This window comes from Ustilago hordei (assembly GCF_900519145.1).
Source record: "Ustilago hordei strain Uho2 genome assembly, contig: UHO2_contig_06, whole genome shotgun sequence".
NCBI classification, from domain to species: Eukaryota; Fungi; Basidiomycota; class Ustilaginomycetes; order Ustilaginales; family Ustilaginaceae; genus Ustilago; species Ustilago hordei.
In genome coordinates, this window is record NW_024545253.1 from 772,682 (window position 1) to 790,850 (window position 18,169).

Here is an 18,169-nt window from a genome sequence, read left to right on the forward strand (position 1 = left end):
GATTTTGCGCTTTCGGACACCGTCTCCGACTCAGAGACTCGCGGTACGCGAAAAGGTGTGACGTCGCAAAAAGAAAAATCCCAAAGAGAGAGCAGAGAGAGTAACACACATTTGACAGCTCCACCCTTTGTTTCTCCTCATCTCACTTTCACCATCTCTCCACGTTGCATCAAGCGACGGATAGTAAGGCAAGATGTCGTCGACTCTCAGAAGAGCCAGTCGTAGCGTACTGGCCCCATCAGTGCCGGCTCTTCGACAACAATCTCTTAGGTTCGCCTCCACCACATCTACCTCACTCCTAGCTTCAAAGGCGATTACAAGAACTCAACCTGCATCAATACTGCCCCTCCTTCAACTCTCAAACCCATTCCTATCACCGTTTCCAAGGACAACTGCGATCTTCGCTCGCCCATCCTCAACCGCTTCTACCACCTTGAAATCAGAACCAGAACCAGAACCAGACCCAGACGCACCCCCACCCAAAGCCACACTCCGCGAACGACTCCGTTTTCTCACCCGACGCTATGGTTGGTGGGCTCTCGGCGTATATCTCCTTGCCTCAACCGTAGACTTCTCTCTCACATTCCTCGCAATCCACCTCCTTGGAGCGGACCACATTCGTTCACTCGAATCCTCCCTCCGCACCAAACTAGGGTTGGAACAACGTGCTGAACATCCTTCCTCCTCTGACCCCACCGATGGGAAAAAGGGAGGTAGTGGCAGCGGAACATTATGGACTGAGGCAGTCCTAGCATACACAATTCACAAAACCCTTTTGCTTCCAGTGAGGGTAGCATTCACAGCAGCGGTTACGCCAAGCTTTGTAAAGTGGTTGGTCAAGATGGGTTGGGCAAAGGCGAATTATGAGGTAAAAGCTAAGATCGGGAGGAAGGCGGCGGATCAGGCAATCAGTGAGGTGGTGAAGAGAAATGCTGCGAAAAAGGCGGTGAAGGAGACGATGAAGCATTAAAGAATATGCGAGGTTGGAAAGAAATGTCACCACTTAAGTAAACAACACCTGATGATGGTGTGAAGAGGATGCGATGAGCGGATTTGAGCACAGTCATGGTGAAAGTGTGAGAACGAATGTCGATTGCACCGCAAAGAAGCGAGACGAGACGAATGAGATGCAAGAACGAGAGAGACCAAATATAAAAAGAGTGTGTAGAGACCAAAAAACCGGAGCAAAGAAAGTGTGTGTTTGTTGAAGGAGTGCTGCCTCCTAGCTTGAGAATACGATACGAATCAAGGATGGAGGGTTAGAACCACCTAGAGTTGCGCTTCACTTTGTACATGAACCTATTTGCCCCCTTTCCCCCAATCTCACCTCCTACCAGTCCCCCAGTGCCACCAGCCGCGGCCCCAAAGGCACGCTTAATCCCAACATCCAACACTTTCTCCAATTCTTTCGCATTAACTCTCTTCCCATCAACTGTATAAGTTACTTTTTGGGAAGCCATCAACCCCTGTAATCCGGCTCCGAAAGTAGCTAGTTGTTCAGAAGTGATTTTCATCTGGGTGAACAACGCAGCGAAATCACAAGGTGCAAACTCGAGGGTGGCTTTCTTCTCCGCTGGGCAAGATTGAGGGGTGCAATCTGAGTCAGCGCTAGGTGAGGAAGAATCGGAGGAGGAAAAGGGAGCAGCGCTGGGTCCACCGGATGAGATACCGGGGGAAGAGGAAGAACCGGAGGAGGAAAGGGGAGCAGCGCTGGGTCCACCGGATGAGATACCGGGGGAAGAGGAAGAACCGGAGGAGGAAAGGGGAGCAGCGCTGGGTCCACCGGATGAGATACCGGGGGAAGAGGAAGGAGGGAACCAGGTTTTGAAGATGTCACTGTAGGGAGCTGTGGGGCCGCAGGTGCCGCCGCTGGGGGAGGAGGGGTGAGTTTGTTCGGGGGTGTCGGTGGTACTGCATTCTGGGCCACCTGAGCAGGAGTCGGAACGAGGAACAGATGAACCCCTGTCCTTGTCTTCATCAAACTCCTCACCACCCGAAGGAGGCGAAGAATAAGATGTGCGACCGGAAGGAATGCCTCCAGAAGGAACAGATGAGCCCTTATCTTTGTCCTCATCACATTCCTTCTCACCTTCGCCACCAGATGGAGGCGATGAGGGAGAAGGGGGAGTTGAACTGCTCTCGCTCTCACCTTCGGGCGAAGGTGTGTTACCCGAAGAAATGCCACCAAATGGAGGCGATGAGGGAGAAGGGGGAGTTGAACCGCTCTCACTCTCATCTTCAGGCGAAGGAGTGGAAGGGGTGTTACCCGAAGAAATGCCGCCAGGAGGAAGAGAAGAACCGGAGCCCTTGTCTTCATCGCATTCTTTGTCGCCTTCGCCGCCAGTGGGAGAGGATGGTGAGGAAGGGATGTTACCAGAAGAGATGCCGCCAGGAGGAAGAGAAGAACCGGAGCCCTTGTCTTCATCGCACTCTTTGTCGCCTTCGCCGCCAGTGGGAGAGGATGGTGAGGAAGGGATGTTACCAGAAGAGATGCCGCCAGGAGGAAGAGAAGAACCGGTGCCCTTGTCTTCATCGCACTCTTTGTCGCCTTCGCCGCCGGTGGGAGAGGATGGTGAGGAAGGGATGTTACCAGAAGAGATGCCGCCAGGAGGAAGAGAAGAACCGGAGCCCTTGTCTTCATCGCACTCTTTGTCGCCTTTGCCGCCGGTGGGAGAGGATGGTGAGGAAGGGATGTTACCAGAAGAGATGCCGCCAGGAGGAGCGGACGAGCCCTTGTCTTTGTCCTCGCATTCCTCTCCACTTTCAGGAGATGTGGGAGAAGGTGAGGAAGGCATGGGCGAGCCGGAGTCTGAACCGCTATCCTTGTCCTCGTCACACTCTTTTTCACTGCCTGAGGAAGGAGTGGGAGGAGAGATAGGGGTATTGCCAGAGGAGATACCGCCACCAGGGGTAGATGCGCCCGTATCCTTGTCCTCGTCGCATTCCTTCTCACCACCAGAAGGGGGTGAGGAGGGTGAGTCAGGCAAAGAGCTGTCACCGCCACTCGGCGAAGGAGTGTTGCCGGAAGACACGCCGTAAGGGGGCGAAGAAGAAGCATCTTTGTCTTTGTCCGCACAAGCCTCGGCGTCGCCACCCGTCGTAGCTCCGCCACTGCCAGTGGAAGGGCTGGTGTTGTCGTCTGGGGAGGAGGAAGAAGAGTGGTCACTTTCGCACGTTTCACAGTGCTCTCCACCTGTACTGGAAGCAAGGGGAGAGGGAGAAGGAGTGCTGCTACCATCACCTCCATCTGCACCGTAGCCTTCCAGTCCACTAGGGGAGCCAGGGGAGCCAGGGGAGCTGGAAGAGCCGGAGTCACCCTTCGACTCGCACCCTTCGTCTCCGCCACTACCACCCGAAGGAGAAGGAGGAGTGGAAGAAGAGTCAGGACAACCCGATCCACCCTTTCCATCAGCGCAAGAAAGAGGGGATGGCTGAGAAGAGGAAGGGTTGGTCTCGCATTCGTTGCAGTGGTCTTCGGATCCTCCAGCACCACCTGCACCGCCTGCGCCGCCAGCACCTCCAGCACCTCCAGCACCTCCAGAACCACCAGAACCAGAATCGCCACCACTACCTCCATCTCCACCAGAAGCACTAGCAACAGGAGCTGAATCTTCGATCCCATCATCACCTTTCGCCGAATCCGCATCCTTATCATATCCAGAAGAGGAATCTCCAGATGGCGAAGTCGTGAAACCAGCGGAAGCCGAGAAAAGATTGCCGATACCTGGCAGGTTCTCCAGGCAATCTTTGGCTGGCGCACCACCGGCAGATCCAGAAGCGGAGACGGAGGGATCGGCACTTGCTCCAACATGACCCCTAACTCCAGCATCGCCAGAAGAAGAGGAGAAAGGTAAACCGACAGAAAGCTTCACTCCGTGGGTATTGCCGTCGTTGATCACTCTGTGTGCGCAAGAGAGGAGAGGAGAGGTTAGTAAGAGACGAAATACAAATCTGGGGGAAGGGGGTGGAAAACTTGCTCAAAAGTAGGAGTTGCAGAAGTGGTGTCAAGTCTGCCCATTAAGAGGGCGACTAGGACGAATGCTGTTAGGCCTTTCATTGTGGTAGGTTGTTGGGTGCTTGCCCGATTGTCGAAAAGAGATAGATCTAGAGAAGGACGAGACAGGGGTAAAATAATGAGAAGGGATGGGACAGGGGAGGGGAGGGGAAGGGAAAGGAAGTGACAAACGTAAGGAGGAGAAGAAGAGAAGCGCAAGCTGGGGGAGAAAGTTCGTCGGGTTATATATGGCGACAAGAAGCAGAGTGGCTGTGTTGTTAACTCACACACGTCCCACTTTGCATACATGAGCAGCAATCGGCACATCAGAACAGAGAGGCATCGGAAGGCCGAGGCATAATGCTCCTTTGCAACACTTCATAAACCTCTCGAAGACAATGCGAAGTCAGGCACTCTGGTGGATCATCTGTCTTATGCAGATTGGTTGGCACGGCATCGAAAAATGAGTTGAAACCGGTGCTCGTCCAGATGAAGGACTGAATCCTTTACCAAGGTCGAACGATTGATCTCACTTGCCCGAGAAGGAAGCGTCAATAATGGATGAACAGGGCGAACGAACGAACTCACTAAACCTCGGCGAAGGAGATGGCGCTCGGATCCTTTTTTCCATCTCATACAGTATCAGCGTTTGCTCTTGAAGTGGCTGTCTAGAAACAATCTGCCAAAGACGGGCCAGGCAGATTGAGGAAGTGCAAGCAAATGAAGAGCAGGAGACAAATCGGCGTGCGACCCATGGCGAGATGAAGTCAAGAGCAGGAAAAAGTGCACAATGACACAGCGATGGCGTTGGGTTAGGTGGCGGTCCAAGGGTAGCGACATTTATGAGATGCTACGTTGGTGGCTCTCTCGAACATCGGGCGATCCCACCATCCCACTCACCTCTTCCCTTGGTTCCTTCGCAAGCGCCGATCGTAACGAATTCGCTGGCGAGCTGCTATTCCGAAGTACCGGCGCTGGTCTGATGGTCGTCGGTTTGCGGAGAGTAATCGGCCAATTCAAAACACCTTCGGCTGCCGATCCAACAAGTCTTCATCTGGCGCCCGGTGGCCCGGTCTTGTCCGCTCCTCTGACTAACGTCTCTCGTCACCTTCAATCAACAGTGCAAATGATGACAGCCGTGATCAACCAATCGTGGGGTCACAAAGATAGCAAAGCGTAGGGATCATCTCTTTTAGATTTTTGCGTGGGTGGGTGGGTGTGTGTGTGTGTGAGGTAGTGCATGTGTGAAATGCAGAAGAAAATACACAGATGTGGGTTTTACATCATTGTTGGAGCAGGTAAGAGCGTTGCACCGTACGACCAAGAGATTCAAGTCAACGATACTGCGAAAAGCCAACTACATGGTAGTAATGATGGGGAAGTGAAGCATGTGCGGAAAGGCATGCTGACAAGTAATGATAATAGTGTAACAAGGCAGAAAGAAACCAGCGAAGAAAGCAAACGGAAACAAGAAGTTGTGGCGCCGAAAGCCAATTTACTTCTTGGCGTTGGCAGCCTCCTCTTCCTTCTTCTGAATGCGGGCTTTGACCTTGCCAGCGGCACGGTGGGTACCACGGGCCTTGCGGAGGGTCTCGTAAGCGTTGAAGCTCTTCTCCTCGGCGGTGATAGCACGGGGCTTCTCGGCCTCGACAGCCTTGGGCAAAGGAATGGCGGACTGAACCTGGCGAACAGCCTCGACGTTGGAAAGGTCGACCTTCTTGTCTTTGTTCTTCTTGGTTAACTTAGGAACAACAACAAGACGGGCCTGGTAAGCCTTGATGCGCTCGACGTTGAGCTTGAGGCTCTCCTCGGACTTGTTGCGACGACGGTGGTCGACGGGAATACCGACGGAGCGGGCATATTTCTTGCCGAGACCGGCAGCCTTGACCTCCTCAATGGTGAAACCACGGCCGGAGCGGACCTTGGTGTTGTATCGGAGAGTGGGGCATCGGACAGCAGGGCGGAGGGGCTGGACGGGTCGGAGACCGAGCTTGGCAGCCTTAGCCTCACGAGCAGTGCGTCTCCTCTTCTTGGCACCGGGCTGGTCGAACCAGACCTTGACCCGGCGCTGCCAGTCCTTGCGGAAGTGGTTGTTGTGAAGGATGTTGTTATGCTTCACGGCCATCTTTGATGTGCGAGCAGAAGTTGAAAGATAGGCGATAGGCGATAGAGGTGGTAGAATCGAGAGTGATAGTTAAGAGTGATAGTTGAGTGATGGTCGGAAGTCGAATGCGAAGAAAGGCAGGAAGAGAGAAGTGAGAAAAAAGTCAGCCTCATTGATCCGAGTTTTTCTTTTGTTTTGAGAATCAGCAGCGAGGAGGCAAGATAACAATCGCAATCGCAATCGCAATCGCAACCGCGTAACCATGGAATTCTGTCAGGTGCCGGGTGTAAATCTCTCTAGTTGCGCGCGGATCAAAAGAGCAAAGAGATAGCAGGGTCGAAAGAAAGCGAAAGTCGAGGAGCGCCTCTGCAACGAAAGACTGTGCGGTGTGTGATGCGAGCATGCTAGCCGGTTCCAGTCGAGTGATAAAATGTTGGGGATGGTCGACAGCGTGAACGAATCTGACCTTGAGCGTGCAGTAAAGATGATAATGCTCGCGATCATCGCTCTAGTTGGTGAAATTCCTTCCGTCCCAACACTATCAATGCAGCCACATCGATGCCATCGCCTTTGTTGCCTTGTACAGACCTGCATGCCCATAGACTGCATGACCTAGGCAGAGCAATGCGGATTGCTTGCTCAACATCGCAGATGTACGGACGGGTCCAACAACGTGCGCAGTACGTAAAGACTGCTGCTGGAGGAGGTCGGCTTTTGTCCAGGCTGACCTTCTGCGATGTCACAATTGCATCGATGTGATCACACTGACGAGCGGTACGACAACATGCGAGAACGACACTGCCGCGTGCGCTTAAGCTATCCCTTCCCCCTGACGTTGCAAGCTTGTTCCATCCTGATCATCAACTTGCTCCCTTTGTCGACCTGGGATTATTTAAAGGTCCAACCCATTTCGAAGATGATCAAGCCGGTGGAGATGATACCTGCATGCGATAGAACATACACTGCATGCTAATTTGTATGTGCTGATGCTGTCATCGATAATCAGTGACGGCTGCTGTCGATGCTGTGTCTACTGCTACGTCTCTTTCTGTTGTATCTGCTGCTGATGCGTTGCTATGCGATTGCGATTGCGATTGCTGTCTTTTCCTCCATGCTGATGCGAGTGTCGTCGATGCTACTGCTGCTAGATGTCGGCAGATACGTACTTTGATATGATCTTGAGGGGGTGGATGGTCGAAGATGAGGGATAGAAACAAGGTTGATGGCGACCACCTTACTCACCCACACTCACTCACTCACTCACAGCGCACTGGGACTGGCTGTTTGCGAATTCTCAAGATCCTCGACACACACACTCTCTCTGTCGACTGAGCCTGGCGCTCTCACAAAGACACTCATTTCTCAAATTTCAGATCTAGCCAACCTTGGTTGACTGGAGCTGCTGCCTTGGAAATTGTTGCAACTAGAGATCGCTGTCTGCTGCCTTAGAGTTTCCGAAAGGCTCCAACCAGGTGAATCTCCAGCTCGAAAATTGGCCGTCTTTCTTCCAAAAATACAGTTATTCTGTAAATCACGTGCTGCTGGCAAAAGCTGCTGCAAAATTTGTCCATCTCCATAATCGGGTCCGCTGCAGGCGTGCGCATCACCGATTCACATTTCTGCAACCCATTCAATCGCGATACCTTTGCCCAGCAGCCTTCAGCATGATGCTTTCATCGATTGCAAAACATCACCGCTCTTCTAAAGCAGGGCTACAGCTGTGTATTGCCAGTGCCTATTTCGTATCCCATTACAGCTTCTTTCCGAAAGGATGAGGTGATCTCAACTGGCTACATTAGAGGGAAATGAGCATGCCAGACAGCAACGAAGTTGAGCTGCTCATGTTAGTCTGTTAGGCCGGCATTTCTTTTGGCTTAACCTTGTCTCATCGGCGCTTAAATTTACCGTTGGCCAGACGAACTTTTTGTGCAACACATGACGAGGCGGATATGGTGCATGTCCGGCGTTCAATTGTCAGTGTGAGATATAACGACTGCAGTTTCGTGACCAGCTTTGCTTAGACGGCGATGTCGGTCAAATGCATCGACTATTGTGCTCGTGGCGGCATCCATTCGTTTTATTTCACCGACAATGGATCAGTTGCTAGCCCTCGTCAGCAGCTTGTGAGAACATCTCATGCTCCGAGCCATTCATGAGCCTGTGTTGTACACGCTGTAGCACAGACTTAGGTCGCCCTGACTTGAGGTGTGAACTGCATAGTCAAGTACGTTGTGCTACAGATGCTGTCAACGTGGGCGGCTGGAAGTTTTGAAATCTTCCTGCCAAATAGCCGACGTGTGGAAGAAGGCGCATTGCATTGATGCCGAACAAGGCTGGGTTTCGTGAAACCCTGAACCATTCCAATTGCGCCATCTCCACGACTCCCTCCTCCATAACTCAGCTCGCCTTTGCGTCCTCCTTCCTTACCAACCACACTCACTCACTCACTCACTCACTCACTATCACCACACCGAATAAGCTCGCTCAAAATGGTCAAGACAGTCACGGTGGAAGTCGACACCATCCTGTTCGACATGGACGGCACCCTCATCGACTCCACCCCTGCCGTCAATGCCACCTGGGCCTCTTTCGCACGTCAGTACAACCTCGATCTCGACTTTGTCATGCAAACATGCCATGGATACCGCACCGTTGAAAACCTCAAACGTTTCATCCCCTCCATTCCCGACTCGGAAATTCCAGCCGAAGTAGAGCGTTTCGAATCGAATATTCTCGTTGTAGCGCAAGAGAACGCTGCCAAAGGACAAGGCGGTTCCATCGTTGCCATGCCTGGTGCTAAGGATCTTTTGCATTCCATCAGCTCCACCCGTCCTGCTGCAGCAGAAAAGAGAGGTAACTCGGGTTGGGCTATCGTTACATCCGCAACAAAAGCTTATGCGCAGCAAGGTTTCGCAGCTGCTGGAGTCAGCGAGCAGCCTCAAGTGTTCATTACTTCAGATTTGTGCACAAAGGGTAAGCCTGATCCTCAGCCTTATCTTTTGGGAGCAGAGAAGACGGGACAGGACATCAGCAGGTGTTTGGTTGTGGAAGACGCTCCTCCCGGCGTACGCGCTGGTAAGAGGGCTGGTGCGAAGACATTAGCTCTCAGGACAACTCATGCCGGTGAGAAGATGCAGGATGAAGGACCAGATTTTATTGTTGAGGATCTTAGGAGTGTCAAGGCGGAATGGAAGGAAGATGGCACCGGGTTGAAGTTGACGATCGAGGCTGAAGAGCCGGAGAAGGGAGAGGCAAAGGGCATTTCGGAGTTGGCACAGCAGATTCAGCACGACAACGATCCAACGGTCAAGGCCAACGGTTACGCATGATGCACTAGATGCTTGTAAAATCAGATCAATCGCAATATAGAGTCAAACACCATCAATGTGCGTGCTTGCAACAGATCGATCAGACTGACAATCCGATCGGTGTCGATGGACGCGATTGCGATCTCATGTACCGCTCAGCAGGCGACACTCACAAGCAGTCGTCAGTTCACATCAAGAAACACAGCGCTGAAGTGGAAGTTTGAAACCGAATCTATGATTGAAAAATAAAAAACACAACAAACGAGCGGAAAGGATGAGTCTTATGTACAGGATAACAATATCCCAAAGAAGCATAGTTGAAGAAGCATGATGCAGGGAAAGAAGATAGGCGAAAGGTGTGTTGGAACCATTTGCCTCACTGTGTATTTTGAGTTTGGTGTTTATGCAGAGGAAGCACGGTCGTAGTGCTCAGTAGCCTGAGCAGGACCCTTCTTTGCCGCTGCCGAAGGAGGAACAATATCCGATGGGCACATGTCCTCGTAGAATGCCTTACCCTGGGTAGTGGGCTTGATGACACCGGCACGAATGACGTAGTCACCAAACGACTCGCCCTCGATACGGTTCTGTGCGTACTGGGGTACGAGCTTGTTCATGATCTCGAGAATCTCCTTCTCGTCGACACTCTCGCGGTAGATCTTCGACAGACGAGTACCGTTGTGCGAACCACCCAGTGTCATCACGTACTGACCAGGAGCCTTACCGACGAAACCAGCCTCAGCCATCCAAGGTCGCGAACAACCGTTGGCACAACCCGACATACGGAACACAGTGTCTGTGCTACGTAAGCCATTCGCCTCAAAGATGGCCTCTACCTTGTCCATAAGCAAGGGCAAGTATCGCTCCGACTCGGCCATAGCAAGACCGCAAGTGGGGAAAGCGACACAGGCACTGGCGCTGAGCTTGACACCCGAGTGCTCCCAGTTGTTCATCTTGTACTTGCGCAAGTGAGTATCGATGGTATCCTTGTCCTCCGGTGCAATGTCCGAGACGATGATGTGTTGGTTGGGTGTCAAACGGAAGGCACCCTTGTGAATCTTGCACAACTCGCGAAGACCAGTACGGAAGGGCGCACCAGGCTCGTCCTTGACACGACCGTTCTCGAGCCACAAGGTACAGTGATAGTTGCCCTTGTAATCCTGAGTCCAGCCGTACAAGTCGGTGTTGGTCTCGAACTTGTACGAACGGGGCTCAGCGAGCTTGTAGCCCAAACGACGCTCGACTTCCGCCTTGAAGTTGTCGGCACCACCCCAGTGCTTGTCGATGGTGTACTTCAATCGAGCCTGCTTACGGTTAGCACGGTTACCGGTGTCACGCTGGATGAGCATAACGATTCGGCAGGCGTCGAGGGTCTGCTCGGGAGTGACGAAACCGATGACGCTTCCGAGACGGGGGTAGGTAGCCTTCATCGAGTGAGTGACACCCATACCACCACCGACAGCCAAGTTGAAACCAGCAAGACGGTTGGTTTGGGGGTCAGCAATAGCAATGAGACCAATGTCGTGGGCGAAGCAATCGGTGTCGTTGCGTGGTGGCACAGCGATGGCAATCTTGAACTTTCGTGGCAAGTAGTAAGGACCGTAAAGTGGCTCGTAGTCCTGCAAGACACCACCGACAAGCAACTGCTTGGAGCTGTCGGTCTCCTTGTCGAGCCAGATCTCGTGGTAAGCATTCATGCGAGGCAAGAGGTGCTCCGAGATCGACTTGGAGAACTCGAAGACATCCTCGTGCAACTCGCTCAAGCTAGGGTTGGGCGAGCACATGACGTTACGGTTGACGTCACCACAGGCGGCAATGGTGTCAAGCATCGACTTGTTAATGCCCTGCATGGCAGCCTTGAGGTTGCTCTTGATGACGCAGTGGTACTGGATGGTCTGACGAGTGGTAATCTTGACGGTCTGGTTACCATACTTCTCGGCAACATCGTCGAGCTGGAGCCACTGCTGAGGAGTGACAACACCACCGGGTATACGAGCTCGGATCATGAAGCTGTAAGCGGGCTCAAGACCAGCAGCCTTGCGCTCCTCGAGAGTGTCACGGTCGTACTGCATGTAGGTACCATGGAACTTGGTGAGCTGACCGTCGGTCTCGCAGATGGCACCGGTCGACTTGTCCTCAAGACCCTCCTTGATGGTACCACGGAGGTAGTTGGAGGCGATCTTCATGTGCTCGTTGGTGATGGGCTCGGGCTCGGCCTCCTTGACCTCAACAGTGTCGACACCGAGGGCCTTCCAGAGCAAAGGCTCCCAGATCTTGTAGCCGGTCTGGTAGCCGTCGGCGTCCTGGTCGTCGCCAAGACCGATGGGAGCCATGCGGTTGGCACCGAGCTTCTCGAGGACGACGTCAATGTCCTTACCCGGCTTGTTGTAGTAGTGAGCATCCTCAGGTCGAGGCCAGTAGTGGCTGTCGCCCATGGCAAAGACGGCGTAGTTAACGGTGTCGGGAAGAGTAGAACCAGACATAGCGTGGAGAGCCTTGTAAGTGAATCGACCGTTCTGAGGAGGCTCACCCTGACCAGCAGTCGAGGTGAGGAACACAACGTTCTTCTCATCCTTGAGCTCCTCAGCCACAGGGTAGTCGTCCATGGTGAGGAGACGAGCGGCGACACCACGAGCCTTGGCACGAAGAGCGAGCTTCTTGGCCACCTTCTCGGCGTTACCACCGTCGGAAGCGACAAGGATGAGGAGAGGAGGGCCGTCGAGTGAACCAAGCATCTTCTCGTAAGCCTCCTTAGCCTTGCGACGCTGCAACTCGCGGAGAGCGGTACCCTGCGATGCGGCAATGTCGTAAGAAAGCTCGGGACGCGACTTGACGAGGGTGGTGAAGAGGTTCTGGCGGTCGAGGAACTGCTGTAGCTGCTCACGCAAACGAACACCGTCGAGACGGAAGACCTCGGAACCACGTGCCTCGGCGCTGGGGTCCCATCGGAAGAGGGGCCAGTAACCAGAGTCGATGGCAAGCTTGGTCTCACGAAGCACATCGAGCGCAGCGGCTTCCTCAGTGCGGTAGGGCACGTAAGCGAGAACGACCGAAGGACCCTGGAACTTGTCAGCCTCCATGAGAGCGTGAAGGACCTGAGTGTAATCGGCGTAGATGGCAGTGCTGGCGACGTACACGTTTCCGTAGTTCATAGCGTAGAGGGCAATGTCCTTCTTACGCTTGTGAGCCGCCTGAGCATCTCGCTTGGTGTAGGGAACGCTGTCGAAGATGAGCATGTTGATGTTGCGGCCAGAGGCAATGACGTGGTGAACACCACCCATACCGGCGTCGTAGGCCCAGGCATCACTGCCGACGATCCATCGGCTCTTGAGCGCAAGGTGCTCAGAAAGCGACTTGATCTTGTCAAGGGCAGCACCCGAAGCGGAAGACTGGAGGAGCGATGCAACCTTGTTGCTGGTAGCGACATTCTTCTTGGCGTTCTCCTTGGAGACGAGCCACTGCGACAGAGCCTCGTGAAGCTCGGTCGAGACGCCACCATCTCGGAGAGCCTCGTTGACGGTACGAACGAGCTGGTTACGCTGCTCAAGCTGAGCAAGAACCTGACCGAAAGCGTACTCGGGGCTGCGAGCGGCAGGGTGGTTGTCGCTGTCCTCGTTGGCAGAGTTGATCACCGAGAGACGCTCAGCAAAGACCTGCTCGAGCATGAGGTTGTAAGCCTCCTCGTGCTTGGGCACCTGGACGGGACCGGTGGAGGAGGCGATAGTAGGGGCAGCCTGGGCACGAGCAGTGAGCTTCTTGACGTCACCGACAACGAAAGCATGCTTGGCCTTGGGAGCCTCGAGAGCCTTGATGAGTTCCTTGGTAGCCTTGTCACCATCCTCAATGTGGCCGAGAATACCGCTGACAAAGACAGAGGGCAGAGGTCGCTCGGAGCCCTGGAAAGCAGTGGCAACATCAACAAACAAAGGACCGAGCTTGGTGGTTCTTCGGATGCTCTGCTCAAGAACAGCGATGCGCTTGACGCCGGTGGGGATCACGTCGAGCAAGCGCTGAGGCAAGGAGGGACGAACAAGTCGGATATCGAGAACAGCCAAGTCGTTGTGCGGCGCAGTGTAGTCCTGAAGGGTCTCAGAACCAGCACCAAGCACAACGGCAAGGTTGGTGGCGTCAGAGACACCGACAAGCTGGAAGGGCTCGACAGCGTGACCAACAAGCTCGGCAAGGTCCTCGTAAGCAGCATCGATGGCCGACTCGAGATCATCGAAGCCAGCCTCGCTAGCGGCAGCGCTGGCGTGACCATTGGTGTGTGCGTTGGCGCCATTGAGGCCGTTGGTTCGGTTGAGGCCGTTGGCGTGGCCGTTGAGGCCGTTGGTCTTTGCGGCAGCGTCGGTGCTGGAAGAGGCAGCAACGGAGCCGACAAAAGAAGCGAGGTCGACGGGTGTGACCTCCTCGACGGAGCCAGAGACATCCTCGAAGAAGTGGAGAACGGCACGCTTGGCTGAAGTGGCAATCTTGGTGGCAAGTAGGGCGTGGTCATGAGCCTGTGCTGCGGTGGAAGAGTGAAGAAGAACAAGACCAGACTGGCGAAGAGCCATCAAGTCGCTGTGCTCTCCAGCGCTAGCAACATGGAATACGAAAGGGTTCAGAAGGAGCTTGGGGAGGTGAGGCACGAGACGTGTAAAGGTCTGCTGATGGGCATGTGAGAGCACCGAGACGAGACCGTTGCCAGCGGGCTTGAGCTGGGTAAGAAGGGAGCCAAGCTCGACGTGCTGGTTGAGCTGCTCGACCTGGAGCTGTGCGTTGAGCTCGGAGGCATTGTCGACGACCGAAGCAAAGGAAGAGGTGGAAGCCTTGCCGGAGGGAGCGACGTTGACCAAGGTAGCGGAAGCGAGGGCGGCGATTCTGGCGACGGCGCCAGCAGCAGAGACGGAGCTCATTTTTTGTGTATAGTATGTGGCGGTGGATGTAGAAAGCGAAGAGACGATGTTTCAATCAAGTCCTGCTGCTGGTGAGCAACAGAAACGTCAATTGAGGTAGCGAACAAAGAAAGCGAGCGTGAGCTGCTCGTGATGTGTACCGAAAGGGCAACGATGTTCCTTGGTATGGTGTTTGAGGCTGAGCAGCAGATCTCTGTTGCCTATTTTTTTTTTGGTGTTGAGGATCGAAAAGGAACGAGCCGGATGTGAAGGAAGGGTAGCCGACGCCACCTATGACCTTGATCCTGAAGGGAGGGCTCGGAAGGAAAAGGGAACCAATACGAGACGATGGCAAGGACTCGTACAACGGGGGATGGATGGGGTGGGAGGAAGAGCTGATGGTGAGCAAGGGACGAGGGAGGGCACGGGCAAGCGGCGGCGAGAAGAAGAAGGGGTCAAGGTGAGGACAAGGGTCAAGCAGACAGCCAACTCAATCGTGTCTGACACGGCGGACAGTGTCTGGTTGAGACTGGTTGAGAGGTCGCACTGAAAACAGAACTTCTTCTGAACACCGCGCTGCCGTCTGCAATCGCACTTTTTTGCCAACGCTTTTAGCCGGTGAGCTGGTCAGGAAGCAAGAAATCTTTGTCCAACCATCCTCGCTGACTCGCATAGCACACCATCCTTCCCCGCTTGTAGTCAGCGATTCGACGCTTTCTTATGGTCAAATCCCAATGCTTCGAGTCAGCCATACAGACGTGTTACCCTGAGCGTGGCATATGATCAGATTGTCACTCTTGTCGCTAGAGTATCAGAGACTGATGGCGAAACAAACGGGCAAGTCATGGTCATTTTCTTATTCAGGGTCCATTTCGCTTTCTTCCTCGCCTTCCACCGTTTCTTAGGAGTGTCCATCTAAGCTGACCCAAGCAAAGAAAGTAGGCAAACCTTCGGACCGGTCGAGGCAGGCTTTCCAATTACAGCGTTCAGACGGAGAGAGAGAGAGAGGCAAGCGAGAAAGGAAATGCAAGATTGGTCACTTTTCATCCTTGACCGATTGGCAGCATTGTGGGCTCTAGAGAGGCTGGCGGAAGTATGTATAAACCACGATAAGATTTTCCTGGGGCAGCACGCCATCGAGCCGTTGAAATGGTGCAATTCAGATCTCCTCTTGCCTGCTTTTTTGCTTCCCAAGGCGAGGCGCGTTCATCTAATCAACACCAATCAATCCACCCGAGTTATGCTCCGCAGAACGACCGAAAATCGACCCCTTCCGATTGGTCCATTCATTTCACTGCTTTGCCACATGGCAGTTGAATAGACCAATTGCTTCTTTTCCTCGGGCTGTGTGCTGTCTTCGGCGTAACATTTGAATATTCTCAGATCGCCGATCTGGAGGGGGGGCGGGGGAAAGTGTTTGCACACTGCCGATCCTCGATCCTCAAATTCCGTGTCGCTACACATCCCACACCTTCTTGGCCATGTTCATGCGTTGACATCAACGGCCAACTTTGACATCTAGTTGCCAGAATTAGTAGTCTAGTTACGTCCCTTCATTGCGATACCTTGCTGTCGAAGCTCACCTCGCATCAACTCGGTAGAATCGTGACCCTGCCGCGGCTGGAATGGCAACAACATTTTGGCATGAGACATTCAGTGCGTGAACTCGTTTGGGACAATGGTCACTGGCTCAAGGGAGCTTCGTGCGGTCCAACTCGCTTGCCGCATTCTAAACAATCAACCCCATGATCGTACCGTCAACTGATCCGTTGTCGAACTGATGTTGCGTCGACAGCTCGCATCGCCTGACCCTGGTTTCGTGTGCTGTAGTGGAGCGGGTGGAGACCAGGCAAGACTACATATACCAATGGCCTCCTCTTGATCGAGTCAACATCCCTCTCTCCTCTCCACATCCCGTCTAGTCCCTTTTACCTCACGAACCTTTCACCATGACACGCACCCTCTTCTCCCTCGCAGCCATCGCTGCGCTCCTCACCGCCTTCGCCTCAGCCCAAAACAAATTCAACTTCGACATCAACAACCTCCCCGCCAAATGGGAAGACTGTCAATCCGGTTTCAATCAATGCAAAAAATGGGGTGACTCTTCCCCTCAGTCCCTCTGACAAAACGTCTTCATCAACAATGTCAACGACTTTTGTCTCTGGGGACCCATCAGCCCGAACCCTGTCATCGGAGCCAACGAAGAATCCGTCGTCTCCTACTGTCTCAAATCCGGCTATGGAACTCGTCTGATCATCAACGGCGCGATTCAAGGTGTTCAATTCCTCAAAACACCCAACCTCCTCCAAGTTGCCGGCGTTGGCGACTTCACCAGTCTCAACATCCAACGTGGTGATGCAGGTGGAGAGCTCGACCCACACGACGCTGACGGGACTGGGAACCCTAAAAGCGGTCTCGTCTATTCCAACAATGTCCCTGGTAGCGAAGGAAAATGGACCTAGATCAAAGAATGGAACAACTTTATGAGCGCTTATAAGTTCAGCTTCCGTGCGGCATATGGGCCTAATGCGGATAAATGGGCTCCTCATATTTATGATGTGATGGGTGCTTATTACAACACGAACGGTGCAAAGTTTCAAAAGGGTAGCTTTGAGGATTGCGAAGGTGACAGTGGTGAATTTGTCGGTATCTATGGTTCTTCCGACGTTCAGACAGGGACAGGGACAGAAGCAGACTCCGGCTCCTCATCCGCCGGCTAAGAGCTATAACTGAAAGGCGTACCAGACTGTTGCTAATGGTTCTGCTCCACAGAAGCCTTACAGGAGGAGCGTTGCTAAGCCTCTCTAACAGACCACTTCCACGCGTGAAGTTTGGGGCTTCATGTATATACGAACAATAACATATAGCTCGCGGTGATTTTGCGTCTCGGCGGGTGTCTTGACAGCCACATCTATCACTCCTCTTCTCATGTTGTCTAGAGCTTAGTCTGAATGTTTGCTCCCTCCTTCTTCCCCTCTCCCGCACTCCTCGGCGCTTCAGGATCGCTCCATCCAGCTCCCATCCCATCCTCGCTCACATTATCCGGTACCATCCCGAAATGCCATTCCCTCTCCACACCTTCTGGCAAGAAAGAGGCATCTCCATTCAACTCCTGCCTCCACTCTCCCTCCTTCCCACCCTTCACCCTCAGGTACTTGCTCAACGTTGCCGTCCCTGCCCCGATAAATTTCTCCCTCTTCCCATCCGCATCATCATTCAACAACACTCTCCCCATCGCAATAATCGTCGCTGCATGACTACATATCAACACTCTCGTCACATCCAACTCCTCGCATCGTTGTTGGATGAGATCCAAGATGCGCCTCGCTCTGGCGTGCAGTTGGGAAATCGACTCGCCGTCGCTATTTGGGTAGAGAAGAGGTTTCCAAGAGAGCGAGAGTTGAGGGACGAACTCTTTCATGTATTCCGCGCGGGCTGGGTGTGGATGTGGGCCGGTGCTTGGTGTTGCTGTTGGGAACCATTCTGCCAGCCCTGGCTCGACGACAAGCTCAAGATTCAACTTAGAGGCAGTGGGTAAGGACGTTTGAAGACATCGATAGTAAGGAGAGCTGATGATGAATTCTGGTTGTTCGGAGGCTGGGAGGGAGGAGAGGTATTGAGCGAGATGCCGTGCTTGTGATTGGCCGTGGGCTGTAAGGACAGGATCGCGTGGACGGTTGGTGGCGGGGAAGTTCTCGGAGCCAACCCAGCTCATGCGAAAGCCGTGACGACAGATGTAGATTGTGTCTAGCGTCATATCTAACTCGCTCTATTGCGGGCAGATAGTGTGAGGATGGAGTGAAAGAGGCTGGTGACAGTGTGGGGAAAGAGTTCAGCAAGAAGATGGAAGCCAGCTTTGTGTTGTTGGACCCTTTCGTGTCACTTTTCT

At 53.5% G+C, this 18,169-nt stretch overlaps 8 protein-coding genes across 8 annotated transcripts; 4 read left to right on the forward strand and 4 right to left on the reverse strand.

Moving 5' to 3' along the window:
- Positions 1-193: 193 nt before the first annotated feature.
- Positions 194-970, forward strand: UHO2_03700 (uncharacterized protein; the record flags this gene model as incomplete). Its single annotated transcript, XM_041554306.1, has 1 exon — positions 194-970. The coding sequence occupies one exon, from the start codon at positions 194-196 to the stop codon at positions 968-970; it is 777 nt and encodes a 258-aa protein (XP_041410240.1).
- A 289-nt stretch (positions 971-1,259) lies between these two features.
- UHO2_03701 (uncharacterized protein) lies at positions 1,260-4,057 on the reverse strand (the record flags this gene model as incomplete). The annotated part of the gene is made up of 2 exons (XM_041554307.1): positions 1,260-3,900; positions 3,948-4,057. The coding sequence occupies 2 exons, from the start codon at positions 4,055-4,057 to the stop codon at positions 1,260-1,262; spliced, it is 2,751 nt and encodes a 916-aa protein (XP_041410241.1).
- A 727-nt stretch (positions 4,058-4,784) lies between these two features.
- UHO2_03702 (uncharacterized protein) lies at positions 4,785-5,174 on the forward strand (the record flags this gene model as incomplete). Its single annotated transcript, XM_041554308.1, has 1 exon — positions 4,785-5,174. The coding sequence occupies one exon, from the start codon at positions 4,785-4,787 to the stop codon at positions 5,172-5,174; it is 390 nt and encodes a 129-aa protein (XP_041410242.1).
- A 315-nt stretch (positions 5,175-5,489) lies between these two features.
- UHO2_03703 (putative ribosomal protein L13B) lies at positions 5,490-6,119 on the reverse strand (the record flags this gene model as incomplete). Its single annotated transcript, XM_041554309.1, has 1 exon — positions 5,490-6,119. The coding sequence occupies one exon, from the start codon at positions 6,117-6,119 to the stop codon at positions 5,490-5,492; it is 630 nt and encodes a 209-aa protein (XP_041410243.1).
- A 2,468-nt stretch (positions 6,120-8,587) lies between these two features.
- Positions 8,588-9,427, forward strand: UHO2_03704 (uncharacterized protein; the record flags this gene model as incomplete). Its single annotated transcript, XM_041554310.1, has 1 exon — positions 8,588-9,427. The coding sequence occupies one exon, from the start codon at positions 8,588-8,590 to the stop codon at positions 9,425-9,427; it is 840 nt and encodes a 279-aa protein (XP_041410244.1).
- Positions 9,428-9,807: 380 nt separating this feature from the next.
- UHO2_03705 (putative sulfite reductase cys-4) lies at positions 9,808-14,301 on the reverse strand (the record flags this gene model as incomplete). The annotated part of the gene is made up of 1 exon (XM_041554311.1): positions 9,808-14,301. One exon carries the CDS (start codon positions 14,299-14,301, stop codon positions 9,808-9,810), a length of 4,494 nt encoding a protein of 1,497 aa, XP_041410245.1.
- Positions 14,302-16,229: 1,928 nt separating this feature from the next.
- UHO2_03706 (uncharacterized protein) lies at positions 16,230-17,000 on the forward strand (the record flags this gene model as incomplete). Its single annotated transcript, XM_041554312.1, has 3 exons — positions 16,230-16,393; positions 16,457-16,719; positions 16,750-17,000. The coding sequence occupies 3 exons, from the start codon at positions 16,230-16,232 to the stop codon at positions 16,998-17,000; spliced, it is 678 nt and encodes a 225-aa protein (XP_041410246.1).
- Positions 17,001-17,215: 215 nt separating this feature from the next.
- UHO2_03707 (uncharacterized protein) lies at positions 17,216-18,037 on the reverse strand (the record flags this gene model as incomplete). The annotated part of the gene is made up of 1 exon (XM_041554313.1): positions 17,216-18,037. The coding sequence occupies one exon, from the start codon at positions 18,035-18,037 to the stop codon at positions 17,216-17,218; it is 822 nt and encodes a 273-aa protein (XP_041410247.1).
- Positions 18,038-18,169: the final 132 nt, after the last annotated feature.